The sequence below is a fragment of the Melozone crissalis genome, unplaced genomic scaffold (genome assembly GCF_028551555.1).
Source record: "Melozone crissalis strain CALT ecotype California unplaced genomic scaffold, PUWL_Pcris_2 ptg000009l_1, whole genome shotgun sequence".
Taxonomy (NCBI): Eukaryota; Metazoa; Chordata; class Aves; order Passeriformes; family Passerellidae; genus Melozone; species Melozone crissalis.
In genome coordinates this window covers 10,243,288-10,261,582 of record NW_026535787.1, presented here as the reverse complement: position 1 = coordinate 10,261,582, position 18,295 = coordinate 10,243,288, and the positions used below count along the sequence as shown (strand labels likewise).

Sequence of the window (18,295 nt, the reverse complement as noted above, 5' to 3'; positions counted from 1 at the left end):
TGGCCCCTCAGTTGCCTTTATCTCCTCATGCTCAGTAGCTGCTTTCTCTCTCTTGCTTGTCTTCAGCCACAGCTTGTGCTCAGCTTAGCAGGACAGAGCAGATGACCAAGGTGATGCTGTGTGCCCCAGGAGCCCATGACATTCTGAGGGAGAAATGTCCCTGTGGAAAAGCTCTGGGGGCTCAGGATTGTTCCCCTGGCTTCCAGGCAGGTTTGGTCAGGTTACTGTAAGCTATGGCACAACACATCCCACTCTTAAGACATTGCTGCCTTTTCTTTGACACACAACATAGGGTTCTTTCCAAAACTAAATACATCTTTGCATTTGGTTCTGAATACATCTTTGCATTTGGTTCCTATGACTGTGCCTCTGTCAGCTGTCTTGAACTGTGGTGCATTTTTGCTGTTCTGTTTGTGGCATGCATTGGCATGACATGGGGCTGTGCTGGAGCCACAGGGTCTGAGCATGATTTCATGCTGCTGCTCCACATCTGCTGGGCAACTGGGATATATCAGAGGTACTGCCAAAAATGTTCCTTTTAAAAGCAGTTTTGACATCTTGTGGACTTTTTAGAACTATTCTGTTTCCTGGCTTGTACTAACTTCTGGAGGAATTGAGGACCTAAATCCTCCAGTAATCGAGTCCAAATTTTTTTTTTAATTTAAAGAAGTACTTTCCTTATGGAAGAACATGGTGCATGTTTCCTATCTTTAGACTCCGAGGTCCATAAAAAACTTTGATAATTCTCTACTATTTGAATTTGCCTTTGATAATATTGTTGAGAAAAACATGGTTATGCTTGTGGAGGTTTGACACTCACAACTGTATGTTGTTCCCTTCAAAAGTTTATGGTTTATAAATAGTTTGGGTTTAGATACAATTATTTAGACAGTGGTGTGTAGCTTTCAGAATCTCCTCAGAGACAGCTGTCAGTGAATTTTTACTAAAGATGAATTTATACTAATATACTTAGATTTAGAAGGTACACATTTTTTGTTCTGACATCTGCTTTAAATTCTTCCTTCCGAGAGTTTCAGAACACACAGATTTAACTGTGTGGTAGGGAATTGAATCTATTAATGTAACAATTATATACTTACTTCATTTCACACTCAGGAAAAAATCCTGTTATTTCTGATGTGAATATTTTTTGTTTTATTTTTCTTCATTTGTGTTTGCCTGTGTGTAGAACATAGAACACTGACAATAGTTGTTTAAAAGTCCAAATCCATGCAGCTTTTAAATTACTTGCTAAAAATGGTTTTTTTGGGTCATTTGCAGATTATGGGTCATTCACTAGGACCACTTGTTATTTGTATTCTGTTATTAGGCTCCTGAGATGTACAATTTCTGCTTTGAGACTATACCACTGGAACATGTGTGGGAGAAGTGCAAACAGCAAATGTCAGGCAGTTTGTAAAGATTTGTGTCAGGACAGAATAACTGATCGAGTTCAATACTTTCAGCTTTCTGTCTTTGTGAATATTTTCATGAGGTCTGATCAATGGCTCAGATGGTCACAAATAAAGTGGCATTGATAATCACAGCTAAATCTTTTTAGTTATTTTCAGTTGAACTGACTCCAGTAGTTACTGAGCCACAATTCTGTACGTCACTGTTCTTCCACTTCCCTTTGCACCATGACTCACCAGGCCTTGATTCTCAGTAATATTAGTGCTATAAAATATAAAATTTAGCTAAGATTTTTGTTAGAATAGTGTTGGTAAGTAGTAGAGTCACCATCTGCAGCTGTACAAGGACATGCTTTGTGACCATGACATGCTCTCAGCAAAACCAAATCTTCCACAAGGATACTAAACACAGCTGTAATCCCTTTTCAAACATTTCTCCTGGAATATAAAGGATGGATTGGTCTCACTTTTGTGAGTTTGTGTGAAAGCTAAAGTACTGCTGCACTGTTTGGGTAGGGTATCTTTTGTGTTTGTTTGTTTGTTTGTTTGTTTGGGTTTTTTTGTTTTTTTTAATGCTTATCTTTCCCATGCCCTCAAACTTGTGCCAGTACCCACTCACCAGAGTATTCAGGTGTTTTCAAGTGTCTAGGCCATCAGTCGTGCAAAAAAAAAGTAAATATGTATTTTAACTTATGAATAGGTAAGCTTATTTAGTGACTAGTGCTTCTTGGGATTAAAGATTTTTTGAAACCCAGTAAATAGAAAATGAATTAAAAATAGATAGACAATCATGGAATGTTACACATATTATGTGCAACTCCTGAAACTGTTAAATGAGGATAAACTATGTGACAGAATCATCCAAAGGTAGACAGAAGATTTGATGGAATTTTTATGTGCTGATTATCTGTTCTGAGTTAATGCTTATTAAAAGAGGATTAATCTACATTCATATTTGAGGAACAGCTTATCAGTAAAAGGAATGAGACTTTGCTGGCAACATTAAAGTTTTCATTTGCAGTAGGAAAATGTGGCCTACTAGAGATAGGCATACAGAAAGCTTTCTAAAGCTTTCTAAAGCTTCCTTGCCTCAGAATGTCGACTTACTATACATTCATATTTTTCCAGTTCTAGCAGGCATGAAGATTAAGTTTAACCTTGTCAGATAATATTAGTAAATGGTTTTGGTACCTCCTTATGTATTTAATAAAAAGCATGTGAAAAGCTCCTTAACATATGCTGGTTTTCATACAAATATATACAATATAATTTCCTGAAATATTTATGCATTTCAAATGCACTTTGGATTATATTTCTGCATTTTTGCAGTCCTTGAAGTATAGGCTGGTGGGGATTTCTTCAAAATCTCTCAATGCAGAGGTTATTTTTTCATCTTCTTTTGAAAACCAATCTCATCCCTGCAGGTCTTCAGCCTTTCTAAGAACATGTATCAGATGCAAAGACTACTGAAAGAGCTTTTTTGCTTCCTTGGTGATAAAAAGCAAGGAAGATAGGTGGGTCAGTGATAGGGACATCCTTCCCTCCCTCCTCTTACATTGCCCCTTGAAATTGCTCTGCTGCTTTTTGAAGTGGAGACAGGATGAATAAAGCCAGCTGTCTGTGTGTTTTATTTTTACAGTGACATCTACAAGCCTGCATTGCATTAAGTATGCTCCTATTCAGGCGTTTAGACTTGTTTTGTAATTGCAGAAATCAAACTGCAGGAAAAAAATGCTGACAAAATGTATGGCAGGAATGATAAACATAGTGCTTTTTTTGGCAGCCTGACCATATCTTCTGTTGTTAGCTGTCTTGCCTTTCACAACATTGATGCTAAAAAAAGACACCTTCACTATCCAGCCTCAGGTAGCCCATTTATGGATGGCATCAGGAATATGGGGGGGTTTTGTGGCATCCCAGTGACATGGCCACACTTCAAGTAGAATTTTGGCAAGCTTAATTGATATTCCAAAGCATTTTACACCAAGCACAATTAATAAATAAAATGCTTTCTGGTTTATTTTCTCATTGAGATTATGACCATGCATACATTGGTGTACACGGTGAAGGGTAAACAAAAAAACCTGTTTTCCTCAGTCTTCCCTAGGAAAAACAATGTCACTACAAGCTGAACATTTCTTCTAAAGATGATGCATATATTGGGAGGGTATAAGATGATTTAACACAGGAAATAAAAACAAACCAAACAAAACAGGAAATAGTTCCTACCACCAGGGCACGCAGAAGAAAAAGGAGTAAATTCTGTGATCCTTGTTTTTTCTCAGCAATCTCTTGTGCCACAGCCGACCTGCAGCAATTATGGCTCTAGCAAAGAGGTTTCTATGTCATGTCTTCTTGATGAAGCTCTCATGGCATGCCTGGGAGTTTTTCCATACCCGCCTATGCAGAAAATAAAATATGTCAAGCAAACATTGCTGCTAGTAATGGCAGCATGCAATAGCATTCAATCTTCTGCTAGTTCCTCAGTTTTAGCTTTGCTTTATAAAGGTACACAGGGATATAAATATTTTGTAGACCACAAATATTATTGGTTTGGGGTTTTTTTTGTTGTTTTTTTTTTTTTTTTTTCCATATGGCATGTACATTTAAAAGCGCACACACCTGTACATGCTATATGAGTGGCAACAAAATTATCTGAAAATAATTTCTGGTAGATGACAGTCTAAACAAGAGCATTAATCCAAGCAGTTTTCAGAAAATATTGTAATTCCCTTAGATCTGTAAACTTTATTTATAAGGGTTGTTACCAAAAGAACAATCAAAGCCTTTGTTTCTCGTTTTCCTTATTTCTTGTCACTTTGGCAAATGCAGAAAGTTGGAGAAATCAGGTATTAAATTTGGAGGAGAGGAGGAGAAAGGAAACAGCAGCTAATATACTGTTGACCAAGATACTTGGAAACAAAGCCAGGCAGTCCCCACATCTTTGCATAATCACATATGATATGCACAGCACTTCAGATTATTCACTTTTAAGCAATGAGTGGAAGTCACTTGACAGCCTGTTAGATACCACGTGAATGAAAGTAGCAGTGCCTCTAAAATTAATTACCCACAATGTTTTACCCTGTCTTGTTTTTCAAAGCAGACCTTTATTTAGTACTTTCCATACTTGCATTTTGATTTTCTTTCCATTAATTGGTTTGATTACACCCTTTCAAAATTCAGCTATTAACCATTTTGATGTGACATCTGACTGCAGTGATTTTCTGATATTGGTATTAGTCTGCTGTGCAGTGAAGGGTAATTAATCGCCCCACTATTCTTCCAGCAGAGCTTCCAGAGAGGCCAGTTTTGTCCTCTTTGCTGAATGTACACTGTGAAATTACCCTAAGAGTTAATAAAGTAACGAGGATTCTATAAGGTGTCAGAAGAGTTTTCCCAGTGGCTTTATGTCATTACTTTTTTTTTTTAATGAACACAGAATTTCTATTGGCTGTAGTAATTTTGTCTGATTAGAATAGTGTGTAATCGAAAGCCTAATCCTGAGTTGGTGTAGTTTGGACTAATACTTGGAAAATCTTGCAAATACTCTGTGAGCTATAATTTACTGATGGGACCACCTGTCTTACAAAGGCAAATAGTATTTCCCAAGGAAGGTCTATTTTAAATTTAGCTGGTCACAACTCTTCCATTCCTCACTGAAATTCAAACCCTGATCCAGTCAGAGGCCTTTAAGGCTGCAGGTGTCCAGGACATTGGCATAATTTAATAGTCTGCCTTATCTATGCCTGACAATAAATAATGGGATATTGCCACTGAGAACCAGAGTAGTCTGTTGGCCTTGATTCAAAATATTTTTTCAGTGTTTCAGAAAAGATCATCAAATGTTGTCAATTAGCATCTCACCAGTAATGTGGGTTTACATATATTGCCCTGAAATGTAATCCTGTTAATAGATAGATAAGGGAGAGGCTGGTTTTTGTCAAACACCCTTGAAAGGAGAGATAAAAACAATTGTCTGCCTCTGATTATGTCCTTGGCATCCCCCATGGATGGAAGACTGGAAACACTTTTTCTTCCCAGTGGCACTGGCTTGTGTGCATTTATGTGTGGGTGCTGGTTCTTAAACTGTGCTTCTAATGGAAAAGGTGCAGCTGGATGCTTTTTTCCATCCCTTCAACTGTAATAGAGCTGCCACCTCTTTGTGTTTGTCCTGGGAAATGACATATTTGTGTGGTGACATTATATTACTGCATTACGACATGATGTTATTAACTCACTGCTGCAATGTCATTATGTACTGAAGCAGAGGCATGCCAAGAAAACAGTTTGATCACATGGCTCAGACTTGCAATGCAAAGTCCTATGAAGGGGCCTGGGGTGGATTCAGGCCTTTTGCCCAGGTGGCTGCTTTGCCTTGCAAGGTGCAGAGCAATCAGTAATGTGCTGTCAATCAGCAATGTGCAGTGAAATCCTAAATGAACTGTGGCCCCAGTGTGCTTGAGCCTCTTCTTGTCACTTCTGTACTTTATTATGGGATGATGCCAAGAGACCTCCGACCTCGGACACTGAGCAGTTTGAATTGTTACTTTTAATTATTACTAATTGATTTTTCCCTGTCTTATATGTGTGTGTGTATGTTTGTTTGTTTTGTTTTTTCCAACCAAAACACAGTCACCTTCCAAAGAGGAGATGGAGGACTAATGAGCAATGGAAGGTATGTTTCTTTGTATAAAGGTCTTTCCACTGGGTTTATTTTTAAAGTAAGGGATCTGAAAAATGCTATAGGTGATGCACTTGGGTCATAGCCCATCATTGGGAAGACTGATAGCTCTAGGAGGAGTTAAGTAGCTTACCACAAGGTTTAATGACCTATCTGCTGTGCACTTTGGAAGAAACAAGCCCAGATGTTTCATATCTCCCAGATGTCCCGGAAGAAATGAGTAGTAAATATCAAAAAGAATGTGTTCATTTGTTACTGGGATGTTTATTGCATTAATTAGACATTAGCAAATGAAGTTGCTGTTGTTTAAGACTCCTTATTGGCTCCCCCTAAATTGCTGTGAGTGAACAATTACACTTAATCGATCACAAAATAAATGATTCATGGATGATGAATAGGCTGTAGATTGATAGGACTGGATTCCACAACTTTGGCTACTCAATTGAAATTGATAAAAGCTGATAACGGGCCCATATATCCTCATCTATTTTCCCTTTGCCAATATGGAGATTGTAATTAGGCCCTGGTAATAACTTCCAATCTCCTGTTTAATCAATATTTTAGCAAAAAGAGATTAGGCCTAATGAGAGCGAGTGGATGTGGCGAGAATGCGGCTGGGCCGTCTTATTGCCGTTGCCATAGGAACGGATGTTTCTCTTAGGGATTGTTCCAGGCAGGGGTCTGGAATGCTCAGGGATGGGAGATGCTGCTCCAACTTCACCAGTGCTTTAATAACCCAGGGAAGCTTTTTGTTTTCGTGTGGCAGGAAAGGGTGACTGCAGCAAGTGATTTGTTTCCCCTGCTGAACATGAGCACAAACAATCCACCTGCCTTGCTAAATTTGGGTTTATCCTGGGGTGAGAGAGGCACGATGCCTCGTGGTCTGAGTGTGCCTCCTCTTTCCCCATGCTCCCTGTTTAACTCTGCTCTCAGAGTGGGAATTACAGGGATGTGAAAGCCATGCAGCCGTGGCGCACAGAGATAGCTGTGGACTTGCCATTAATCCTCCTCAAACCTGTGTGCCTCTAAACCATCCAAGAGTGCTCGAAGAAAGAGTTACCAGCCTGTAGATGACAGGCATGCATTTGGGATGTGAGGGAAGGAAGAAATAGTAGCCCAAAGTCCTGGAAATGGCTGATACGGAGCAATCAGTTTGAGTGATGGCTCCCTTGAGGTGGTAATTTATCATTCAGCCCTGGCATAGCATCCCGTGATGGTGCTGCCTAACTCCTGTTTCACACAGACAACGGAGTTCATTTGGATTCTGGCAGAGTCACGACGGATGCCTAGTCCCTCTTCTACTGACAAAGTTGATTTGTATATAACCTTAATTAACTGCTCAAGGTCTTTAAATCATCAAAGGCTATACAGTTGTAATTTGAAATAAATTAAAGTCTCCTAAAGTGTTAGTTACCTATGGTGTTAGAAGAACAGTAATATACCCTTTTCCATCACTACTTATCTCACAGGCACTGTAATTTTATATGTATATATTTGTGTGTATATCTCTTTTTTCTTATTCTGCTTCAGTCGACCAGGTCTGTTGAATGCCAGTGACCCCAGTTATCCTTGGCTTGCAGACTCTTGGCCTGCCACAAGTCTGCCAGTAAATAACAGCACTAGTGGACCCAATGATCTTGGGAATTTTGGTCGTGGAGGTAAGTTTCCTTTTATTATTCCATATTATAAAACAGACTTCCATTCATTGACATCTATGATGAATGCTGTATAATATTTTTATCATTATAGTTCTTATATCATTATAGTTCTGTGTGTTTCTTCCTTTCTAGATTTGATTGAAAATTGACTTTAAAATGTTCCTTTCGCTTTATCTCTTTTTGCTTTTTAAAAATGTAAGTCTGGTTTGTAATTTGTCCCACAGTGGTGAGACAGGGTCTGCTTATGGTATCAAGGGAAATCTGTTTGTGTCTCAACCTCCTTCCCTTTTTTGTGGAGATGAGCAGTGTGCCATGCAGGGCAGTGTAGCCAGGGATGGAGGATGTCCACGAGAGCAGAGGAGAGCACTGGAGATGCAGGAAAGATGTTCCTTCAGCAGAAGGACACCAGAACATTGTTGCTGTCACCTTACCCATCCTCTTCCTGCTGAGGGCCTGCTCTCAGTCCCAACCATAATCTGTGAAGAAAACCTCAAAGATTTTAAGTAACTTTCTTTTTCATTTGAGGAAAGGATATGTAAAAGGGAACTATTTAGATCTCTTAGGATTTTGTTTCCATTTTGACTTGAGAGAGCGCCTTTGAGGAGTGAGCTAAAGATGTATTGTTACAATGAGGAAGGAATCTTTAGAGGAGTTATTTCCTTTCAAACATTTATCTCAAATGGGAATTTTAAGATGTAGGATTGGTATTTTTAGAAGTCAGTAATGTTCACCTCTCTCTGTTACTTCCTTGGTTTCTGTGATAACTCAGCTAATTCTGCATGCTGGTCAGAATCTGCTTCTGAAGACCATCCATCATACTGGTTATACATTCCTATGAAAAGCCTCTTGCCTGTGGTTTGACTACTGTGACTTAAAATTACAACAAAACACACTAGATTTATATTCTGTGTAAAAATGTTGTAAAGTTCTTGTCAAAAATATTTAAGAGCAAGCAAAACTTTTGATAATATTTACAAGGCAACTGAATTTCTGCCAGCTTCTTTGTTGTGAATATCTTGAAAATAAAACCCTTCAGTACTTTTCCATCTTTTCTTAAGCCCACATAATACAGAAAAATTACAATTTTCTTTTAGTATTTCGCTCTATACAACTGAAATTGGAAGCATTAGTTTTTAATTTTTGGCTTCAATATGCATGAGGCATAGGTCCAAATTCATGCAAGAGATGCAACAGTTGCATTTTAAAATTCAGCAGCTTAATTCCACCCATGATCTTTACAGCTGAGCTGAAACTTTTTTTCTGGGTGGTTTGGGATCACTTATCCCTATCTGTTTCAGAAGCTGAGATTAGATGTTTCTGAATTAAAGATGGATTGGAAGATTTTAACATGTAGAGATGGAATATTAACTATAGAGATGGAGCTTGGGCCTCTTTTACTGGTTGAAAGGTCTCTAAGAACATAAAAGTTCTGTAAGAATTTTAAAAAAGAGTTGAGTGACATCACTCACCCTGGAAACGCAGAAGCTGAGGCAAGCAGTCCTAAAATTTCCCTTAAGAGTGAGATCCACTGTCCTAGATGGGTATTTGAGAGCAAGGCGGTGAGTGGGAAGCACAGCTGAGAGGCTTGGAGTCGTGCAAGGCACAAAATGGTGTTGCATCTCCAAGGCAGCAAGGAAGAGCTTCCCTGCACAAGTATTTCAGCACCGTTTCATTTATCTCAAAAGTCAAAAACAAAAGTTGGATTTTGGAGAATTTTGGGGAAAGTTTCCAGCGGGAAGTGCACCTTCATCTTTGGTCTGAAATGTACAGTGTGGTGTTTTTGCTATGACAGCTTGCTGGAGAAATCACGCTTGACTTTTACTCTGTGACTGGCACTTTGTAAAATCTCTGCTTAAGAGCTCTTTGAGTGCTTAAATGTATACATCTCTCTGAGGTCAAAAAAGTAATCCGTGCTTGTACTGAAAATTCCCAGAATGTCTGGAGAACCTCAGCTTATCAGTAAGGATGACTGAAAGTCCTTGGCTGGTGGGCAGCTATGCAACTTCCCTTTCAAATGTGTACACAGGAATAGTTCTCATTTTTAAATGACTGTATAGAGATGATACCTCTTCAGTTGCCAGAAATATGCACTAAAAAACAGATGTATGTCTGAGCACTTCAGTGATGAGCATTTTGCTAGTTTTTATTTCCTTGAGTCTTCAAATCCAACACAGACAGGTTGAGCTGGATTTACTTCACTTTATACATCAACAACAGAATTTATTTACTAAACTTCAAGGCATTATACTTTGATGGAACTGATTGTAAAAAGGAGAAATATTCATATTGTGGATGAAATGCAAGAAAAATAGGACTGCATTTGTCTCTCATATCTCATGCTGTATTTGCATATAGATGCATTTTTTTGTTTGTGTACTGCCCCTGGAAAACACATTGCATATATGCAGGTAGTAACAACATGATTTTTAAATATGGGCTATAGTTTGCATTAATTGTAATTTTTTTGTAATTGCAATTTATCTGCAGATATAAGTTAATACAATTAAGATCTTTTAAATACTTGATTGTGCCCATTTCCCTTCTGTATGCAAAACCAGATCATGCTGATAGTCCCAAATTTAATCTCTCTTTCTGCAGTGTCTCTGCTGAGTATTTGCTATTGCCATATTTATTTTTAATATTTTGTTGCTGCCCTGAGACTGAAGATGTTATTAGGGCCATGTTAAAATATTCATTGTAGCATACCTGAATGCAAAACAAAATAGTTTTGTGATCTAAATGTTCATCCCAGGAAAAGAAAAAAATGCTAAACCCCAAAAAACTGAAGCAAACAAAAAATACCAAATCAGTGTGAGGGGACCATGGTGTCACATCTCATTGCTGGATAAGTCTTTGAGACAGTGAGAGAACAAATATATTCCCTGAGGTTGCACAAAACCCAAATCTGAGATTGGAACTGAGCTTAAACCCTTGACTAGGTGCAAGGATCATCTTTTCTTTTTGGGGCTTAAGGTACATAAAAATGGCTGTTATCCCTAGAATAAGATCTGAACATCCTCACTATAGGAATTTGCATTATCTCAAGAATGATCTAACAGTTGGAACCTGTATCTGCCATCTGGCTGTAGAAAGAAAATGGCACATAAATGAAGGATTTTTTAAAGTACATTCTGAAATTGATTCAACTTTTCAGAGTCTAAATAAATTGTAAAAATAGTACCATTTGAGATATGGACTTCTGAAAGAGAAGGAAGGAGGGTTATCTGCTAAGCTGTGGTTCTCCTTGGGACATCATGTCAGTCATCATTAGATTCTTCGCACTTCCCTAGTCTCAGTTTCTAGAGCTAGTATTCCACCAGCAAAGGTCACTTCAGTGTTTAGTAAGGAGAGAGGCTGCCAATCTAACTGATTAAAGATACAAATTGCAGTGTGGGATAGGATTCCAAATATTGGGAAAACTCACAGATAGTTAGTTAAATGTGCTGTAATGGTTTTTGGGTAAATGTACTGGAGATTTTATACAAGTTGTTCTCCATTATAAACATTGTTTTGCCATTTTGAGAGACTGATCACCTAAATCCCTTCAAATATCAAATTTTCTTTCACATATCAGAAATAACTTTTTTTGGTCAGGTTTTTCTTTTGTTGAAAAGAAGAAATGTACTGGCTAATGTCAAAAAGAAAATTAGATAAGCTGATAGAAAAAGTTTTAAGGAAATCAAGGTGATGCCCTTAAAAAATTACTTTGAGAGTTTTCCTACATAGTTGCTGGGCAAGTTCCCTCTGTGATTTGCAAATTCTCTCCTTTCATCATTTCCCTGAAGCCCAGACAGTTTCATTGGTTCTGACATAGAGTGAACAATTGAAAACATTCTTCAGTAGAGAAATATTCCAAACTTCACTTTCACAGTTGAAAGTATGAGGAAGGAAAAAAGAAAAAAGAGATGGTTTTAGGCAGCGAGACGTGAAGGACAAGTGGTAGGGCTGTCACAGCTGCTGATAGCTTGGCCATGGTTGTACATCATCTTCCCTTCGTTGGCTCATGGGCCTGTCTCAGCTGAAATGCAAACGTGCAAAATGACGCGTTTATTTCTCGGCTTAAACCTTGGTACTCGCAGGCTTCCCGTGCCTCAGTGATTTGTTTCGTTCCACAGATGTGCTGCCACCAGTGCCAGGGCAAGGAGATAAAACTGCAACCATGCTTTCTGATGGAGCCATTTACAGCAGCATCGACTTCACCACCAAAACCAGTTACAACAGCTCCAGCCAAATAACCCAGGCTACGCCATATGCCACCACCCAGATCCTGCATTCCAACAGCATCCACGAGCTGGCCGTCGATTTACCAGACCCGCAGTGGAAAAGCTCAATTCAGCAAAAAAATGACCTCATGGGATTTGGTTACTCTCTCCCAGACCAAGGCAAAGGCAACAATGGTAATTACAGCTCTATTTTCCAGAGCCCTTGGCTTTGTGTACTGTTATCATCTGTGCATGAATTAGAAAATTCTTTTTAGCTCTGTGAGACACTGTTCATGTTGACCTGAACTAATGCCTGCACACCTTGCATGTGTGCTGAACCTCACCTGATCACCAAATACATTGCACTGTGCTTTTCATGCTCTTTGTCCTGTGCTAGTCACCAAGCCATCTGTCTTCCATTAGGCTAGGGTAGGTGTACCTTTAAAAATAACCAAGTTAAAACCTGCCCCCCAACCCCATCTGCCCCAACTCGCTAACTGCATGTGTCGCATGTGCTTGTGCTGTCGACTAATCCCACGATGCCACTGTGACCTCTGCCGTTTAACCCTTAGCCTTGCTTTACATCCCTGACTACCGGGTGGCTGAGGGACTGGCTAATAGATTGCCACACAACCAGTCACAGGATTTCAGCACCACCAGCTCCCACAACAGCTCCGAAAGGAGTGGCAGCCTCTCAGGTTGGTTCCGTCACCGTGCGCAGGGGAGCGAGGGACGGAGGGGTGTTGGCCAGCGGCTCACCAGGGAGGCAGAACACCTCCCAGGCACCAGTGGAGGATAGCCATGAGAGTTCCTGCCCATCAGCAAACAGTGCCACATAGGACTCTGCTGAAACAAAAAAGCGTTTTGCAGGACCTACTTGGAGATAACTGGAGAGTCCTTCCATGTGTGCGCTTGTCGGCGCAGCTGCCAGCCTCGCCTTGTCACATCCTTTCCCTGACACAATCTATGGAGCAAATGTATTTCTGCATCCATCCTCAGTTTATAGGTCTCCCCACACTGAACTTAATGAGGGGATTCTTATTTTTGTTAAGTTGAGTTGTTAACACATACCCCATTTCCACAAGCTGTTCCTCAGTGCACCAGGTTGGAAATAGCTGTAGGGCCCTGAAAGGTGACTGGGGTTTCAACAAATTGTGCCAAGTTTGCATACAAACAGGATGTAAATTTTATGTTTGTGCTGCATGTTCTATTGGAAACATGATGCATTTTCATCAGATGAAAATGATCATAGTACATGTGGTTGTGTGTTATATCTGAGCACACCTTGTTTCTTGATTTCTTTAATTTTGCTTACTTGTTGCTTATGTTATGTATAGTTGTCTTTTTTTCTTTCTGTCAAGACAAAAACTGAAAAGGCAACAGTTAAGATGAAAAATCTGTGTTTTCACCTGGCTAAAATATGAGAGCGCTGAAAGGACTTTTTGATATTCAGAATATATCCACAGTTTTTGAATTTCCACTTTAAGCTGGAGTAGTCCTCCCAGTAACAGACCAAACCTAGAAGTAGCTTCTTTATGTCAATTTAAATGACTATTCAAACTGAATTTTGAGATAAGAAGCCTATTATCATTGGCCCATGACTCAAATTGCCAAATGTATTTGCAAGTCTTGTGTTCTCAAGGGGTGGCATTAGCTGATTTCACTGAGACCAAAAAATAGGCTTATGGCATTGTCAGAGAGGTATCTGGAAGCTGAAATACTTCAAGAAAGCTTCTTGTTCCTTGCATGTGAGATATATTGACAAGTGGCTTAGGAAATCAGCTTGCTCCCCAGGCTGCATGAAAATGCAGAAATTGATGTACTGAGGCACATATATGTCAGGTATCAGAGGGCAGTATCACACTTTAGATATGTTGACAGCTAAGGCTGCCTAAGAATTTTCTCAGAAAATAGGAAGTGTCACTGGAAAGTGCCCTTTTTGATCAAAGGCTGGAATTTGATCAAATATTTCAAATGCAACATATTCTGCGTAGTGTTTCTCAGCCAGAAGTGAATTTTCTGATGACACTAGGGAACTTTGGGATATAGTCAGTCATATGGCCAGGGCACTCTTGTTGTGACCAAGGCAGGTCACAACTGGATGCCCCAGTGCTCAGATGAGTGCCAGATTATTGGACTGCAGAGTCAGTGTTTTGCTCTCCCTTGCCCACTAATTATGCCTTTGATACAGGATAATTATGTCTGTAATACTCAAGAAACTGGGGAAGACTTTCAAATAGTTTGATAATTAGAGCATCACTGGAGTCAGAGACCAGCTTTGATTATGTAGTCCCCATCAGGGTGAGCAGGGATTTGTTCTCTCAGTTCCTTGGTTAGTACTTTAGGTACTACTTATTATTCTGACTAAGTTTCTGCCTCTCTTACATGAATATCATGAGAATCCCTATCCCACTGTGGAATGAAAAACAGCTGAAACCTCAACTGCTTTATGAGGCAGGGAAATTTTGTAGCTATAGGTTGCACAGATTATATCTGCACTAGGATCAGCAGCCCAGCTGGCAAATACTTTCTCCAGTACCCCATTCACCTAGAGATTTAAACAATATAATTGAATTTCAGTGTGAGGAGACATTGAAGCATCAGGCTTTGTTGCTATGGGGAAACAAAGATTTGGTGCATCAGTTTTCAAACACAAATCAGGATTTATGTGTTCAGTGTCTGTCCCACCAGTCTGACAGTGGAATAACTCTGTCCATGGGGACAGAAAAGAAATATTCTGCCCAACTGCACAGTGTAGGCTGCTTTCCTCAACCATTAATGACCTTGGAGCTCTCTTCTTTCATTTCTTCATCTAAACAAGTCCCTTGTCTCTCTGCTTCACTCCTTCTAATATCTCCATTATCTCTAATTTCTCTCTTTGAGACTCCCAAAATCCAAGTGACTCCCATATTAGCAGTCCATGTGTCAACCTACATTTTACCAGTCTCCTAAGATCATCAAGATGCTGCACTTCTAAAATCTTCCTCTCCACCTCAACTAGTCTCTAAGCTGAAGTTGTTCTTTGCATTTCCCTTCTCTGTGTGTTCCTAGTTTAAATCCTCCTGTAATATAAAAATATCTGCGTGTGCTTTTCTCCTAAAGCAGCCCCTCCTGCCCTAGTTCTTGTTGGTTCCTACTCCTGCTGACTTTTAAAAAATTTCTCCATGTCCCACAAACTAAAATTAACCTACTTTCTTTGCACTGTTCAATGACCCCATTTCTAACTCCACTTCTTTAGCCTTACTTGTGCTTTGAAAGCTTCACTTTCCCTCCAGAAGGTTCATGTATTTGTTCCTCTATCTCCACTGTCCCTGGGGTTTCTTTTCACCAGTCAAAATGTTCTTTCCCTTTTCAAGAAAGCTGTCCTTTCTGCCAGGCTACAAACGGAAGGAAGAGCCTGTTTTCCATCCTAATAGAAGTAATATCAGCTCAGTTCACACATAGTGAATCACAGGATCTTGGCTGGACTTACTGTAAATACTCCAAAACAAGGAAGGAAGAGCTTTGGTCTGGAATTGAGTAGTGGAAAGTCTCGCTTCCAATGTGCTGCCAGCCAGGTCGATTAGAAATATTGCTGGGCATGTTGCCTGTCTCTAGCAGGCACAGCAGGAGGTGAAAAGAGAAGTCTTGGCTACTTCTGAGTTACAGAATCACCTTTTTCTTCCCTCTCTATTTGTCCCTGTTTTCATCCAGCTGACATTTGGAGATAACAGAAGAAAGCCTGTGAGCCACCATCTAAAGGACAAATAGTCCCATGATAGAGCCTTGTCTCTTTCGCTAGAATTGCACCTCCTTCTGTGTTTCTCTGTGCCTAAAGTTAAAGCCATGGCACAGAAGGCAGTGCCTGCCAGTGCACATTGTGCCACCCTCCCTGACCAGTCAGTTGTGGCTTTCTTGATTCATTGATTCATTTTTATGTGAGGGTTTTTTGGCTGATCCTTATAAATCATCAAGAGACATCAGTGGGTAAGATGGATTAGGCTGTGCTTTCTGCAGCAGGCCAGGGATGAGTGAGAGCAGCTGGGTACCCCACTGAAAAGGCATCTGACAAACCATTCCTGCACCCAACAAAGAGTTTGAAAGCCACAACAAAGCTCCAAAAAATAGATGAGTCCCCAGGCAGTCAAGGGATTCGAAATGTTGAGCCATTCTTGCTCTTAATGAATTCCTGACAAGAAAAAGAAGTCAGGGAAAAATAAAAGAAGCAAACCAAGTGGGATGAGAGCTTTCTCTGTAAGATCACTCTCCCACAAATGGAAGTGTCTCAGCTGGAGAAGTGGATCCAAGGACAATAAGAGCAGAGGGTTTAACCAAAATGCATTGCTCACTGCATTTCTGCCTTATCCATTAGAGCTGTATATCAGAAATAGAACCTCTTCTCCACAGTGGCACAAGACATTTGGATCCTGTGAAACAGTCAGTCCTAAAATATCACACATGACTTCCCACTCTTAAAAAAAACCCCAGAAATTAGGAAATTCCTAACAACAAAACCCTGTTTCTTTTGTTTTGACAATTTACTCTTATCTTGGAAGTTCTTGGCTACAAGGACAGTTTTTTTGGATGGTGTCCTTAACCTCCGTGTTTTCCACAGAAAGTGATTATGCAAAACTGTGCTATAATCACAGTGGATTCTGACATTTGAAATAATTTGCTATGTTTTATTATAATTTTATCTAAAAGTGAATTTAAAAAGTTATAAAGTGCACATGAATAATAAAGGAAATATATTTCTTATACAGGAAAGCCTGTCTTTCCTTATTTCTGCAGTACTCTGGTACAAATGTACAGAGGTATAAAAAGAAGTGTTTTTCAGTAAATATTCAGAATATTCCCCATTCCATTCTTCTATTACTTATAACCTCGTGACAGCATTAGCACGTTGATGCTGATTCTGCTGAGATATAAATACATCTTTTTTGGGACATGTGCTCTGGAATCAGAATTCTGTCAAAGAAATGTAAATAGCTGGCCCTTTTTTTCCACATTATAGCTCTAACATTTTAATTTTCTTTTTTGGATTTGCAGGTGGCAAAGGAGGGAAAAAGAAGAAAAACAAAAATACTGCCAAGCCCCAGAAAAATAATGGTTCAACCTGGGCCAGTGTTCCCCTGCCACCCCCTCCTGTGCAGCCACTTCCAGGCACAGAGCTGGAGCACTATGGGGTGGATCAGCAAGAAGCAGGGTAAATTTTTTTTTCTTTTTCCTTTGAAGAAAAATCTGTGATTTGCAGAAATGAGTCCTTTTCTATTTTTTTTTAAATTTTGATAAGTGACAATATTATTCTGTTTTGTTAAAAAAAAATAAAAAGAGAGAACAACTTATCCTGTAGACTGATTCAAGGCTGTGGAGGAGGAATGTTTGAATAGCTTCTCTGGATAGTGACTGAAGATGGAAACAAAAGTGACCTTGCTTCATCACCATGTAGGGCTTCAGTGCTTTCTCATGCTGAGAAGTGTCTCACTTCACAGGTAGCTTAATTGAATTCTGGGATTGCATGCAGCTGATGGGACTCAGAGTGAGTAAGGATGACATAATCTGGCTCTGTGTATTTTTTCACTGCTTTGATGTTTAAAAATATTAGAGCCAACAGAACAAAAAAAAACCCCACCAAATTGGATTAATTTTTGAAGATCAACCAATGGATAATAATCTTCTCATCGGCTTTTAGAAGAAATTTCACAGTTGAGGAAGGCATGCTAATTATAGGCTTTTTTTGTTATTATTCAAACAACTTTCAAGTTTCTGGAACCTTCAACATAATTTTGCATAGCTCAAACTTGTTCTCAAGGACACAAAATCAGACAAGAAGTGCTAAAGAGAGGAAAGAGACATTTCCTACACAGACAACAGTTACGAATTGCTTTTTATAAAATGTAATTATGTGATATACCAGGTTATCAAACTCTGGAGGTAAATCAGAGTATATAAAAACATAGTTTACTGTGGGTGGCTCTGTTGGAGTCTTGGAGAATAATTGTTCTGTCCGGGACAAATTTCTGTCTGTTTCAGTACATGGATTAATCAATATTTCCCAAGGATGAAACATTTTTAAGAATACTTTGTAATAGCTTTGCTGAATAAAAATATTTCAACTGTTATCTCAATTGTAAGAGGGAATTGATCATTACTACTTTCATAATTAAAGTTAGAAAAATTCCATATTGTTTCAGTTTATACCAACTCCGTTGACTCTTATAATGAGCCATAAATGACTGTGTTAGTCAGTGAAATTCTTCTGAAAATAAAGGCCCATTCAGGCTGTACAGTTAAAATTTCAAAGTAATGGAAAATTAAAAACCTTACTGATTGTGAGTGTTGTTTAAATCTCAAAACAAA

The 18,295-nt window shown here is 39.2% G+C and overlaps 1 protein-coding gene across 5 annotated transcripts in view; it reads left to right on the top strand.

Moving 5' to 3' along the window:
• Positions 1–18,295, top strand: part of ROBO2 (roundabout guidance receptor 2) — an 860,236-nt gene that overhangs the window by 802,461 nt on the left and 39,480 nt on the right. For 3 of the 5 annotated variants that reach the window (XM_054270510.1, XM_054270507.1, XM_054270508.1), the window contains 5 exons: positions 6,048–6,090; positions 7,627–7,754; positions 11,870–12,151; positions 12,529–12,654; positions 16,985–17,141. In XM_054270510.1, the coding sequence (XP_054126485.1) occupies positions 6,048–6,090; positions 7,627–7,754; positions 11,870–12,151; positions 12,529–12,654; positions 16,985–17,141 (736 nt within the window). The remainder of the gene's footprint in view (positions 1–6,047; positions 6,091–7,626; positions 7,755–11,869; positions 12,152–12,528; positions 12,655–16,984; positions 17,142–18,295) is intronic. The other 2 variants (XM_054270511.1, XM_054270509.1) reach the window with 1 other exon arrangement.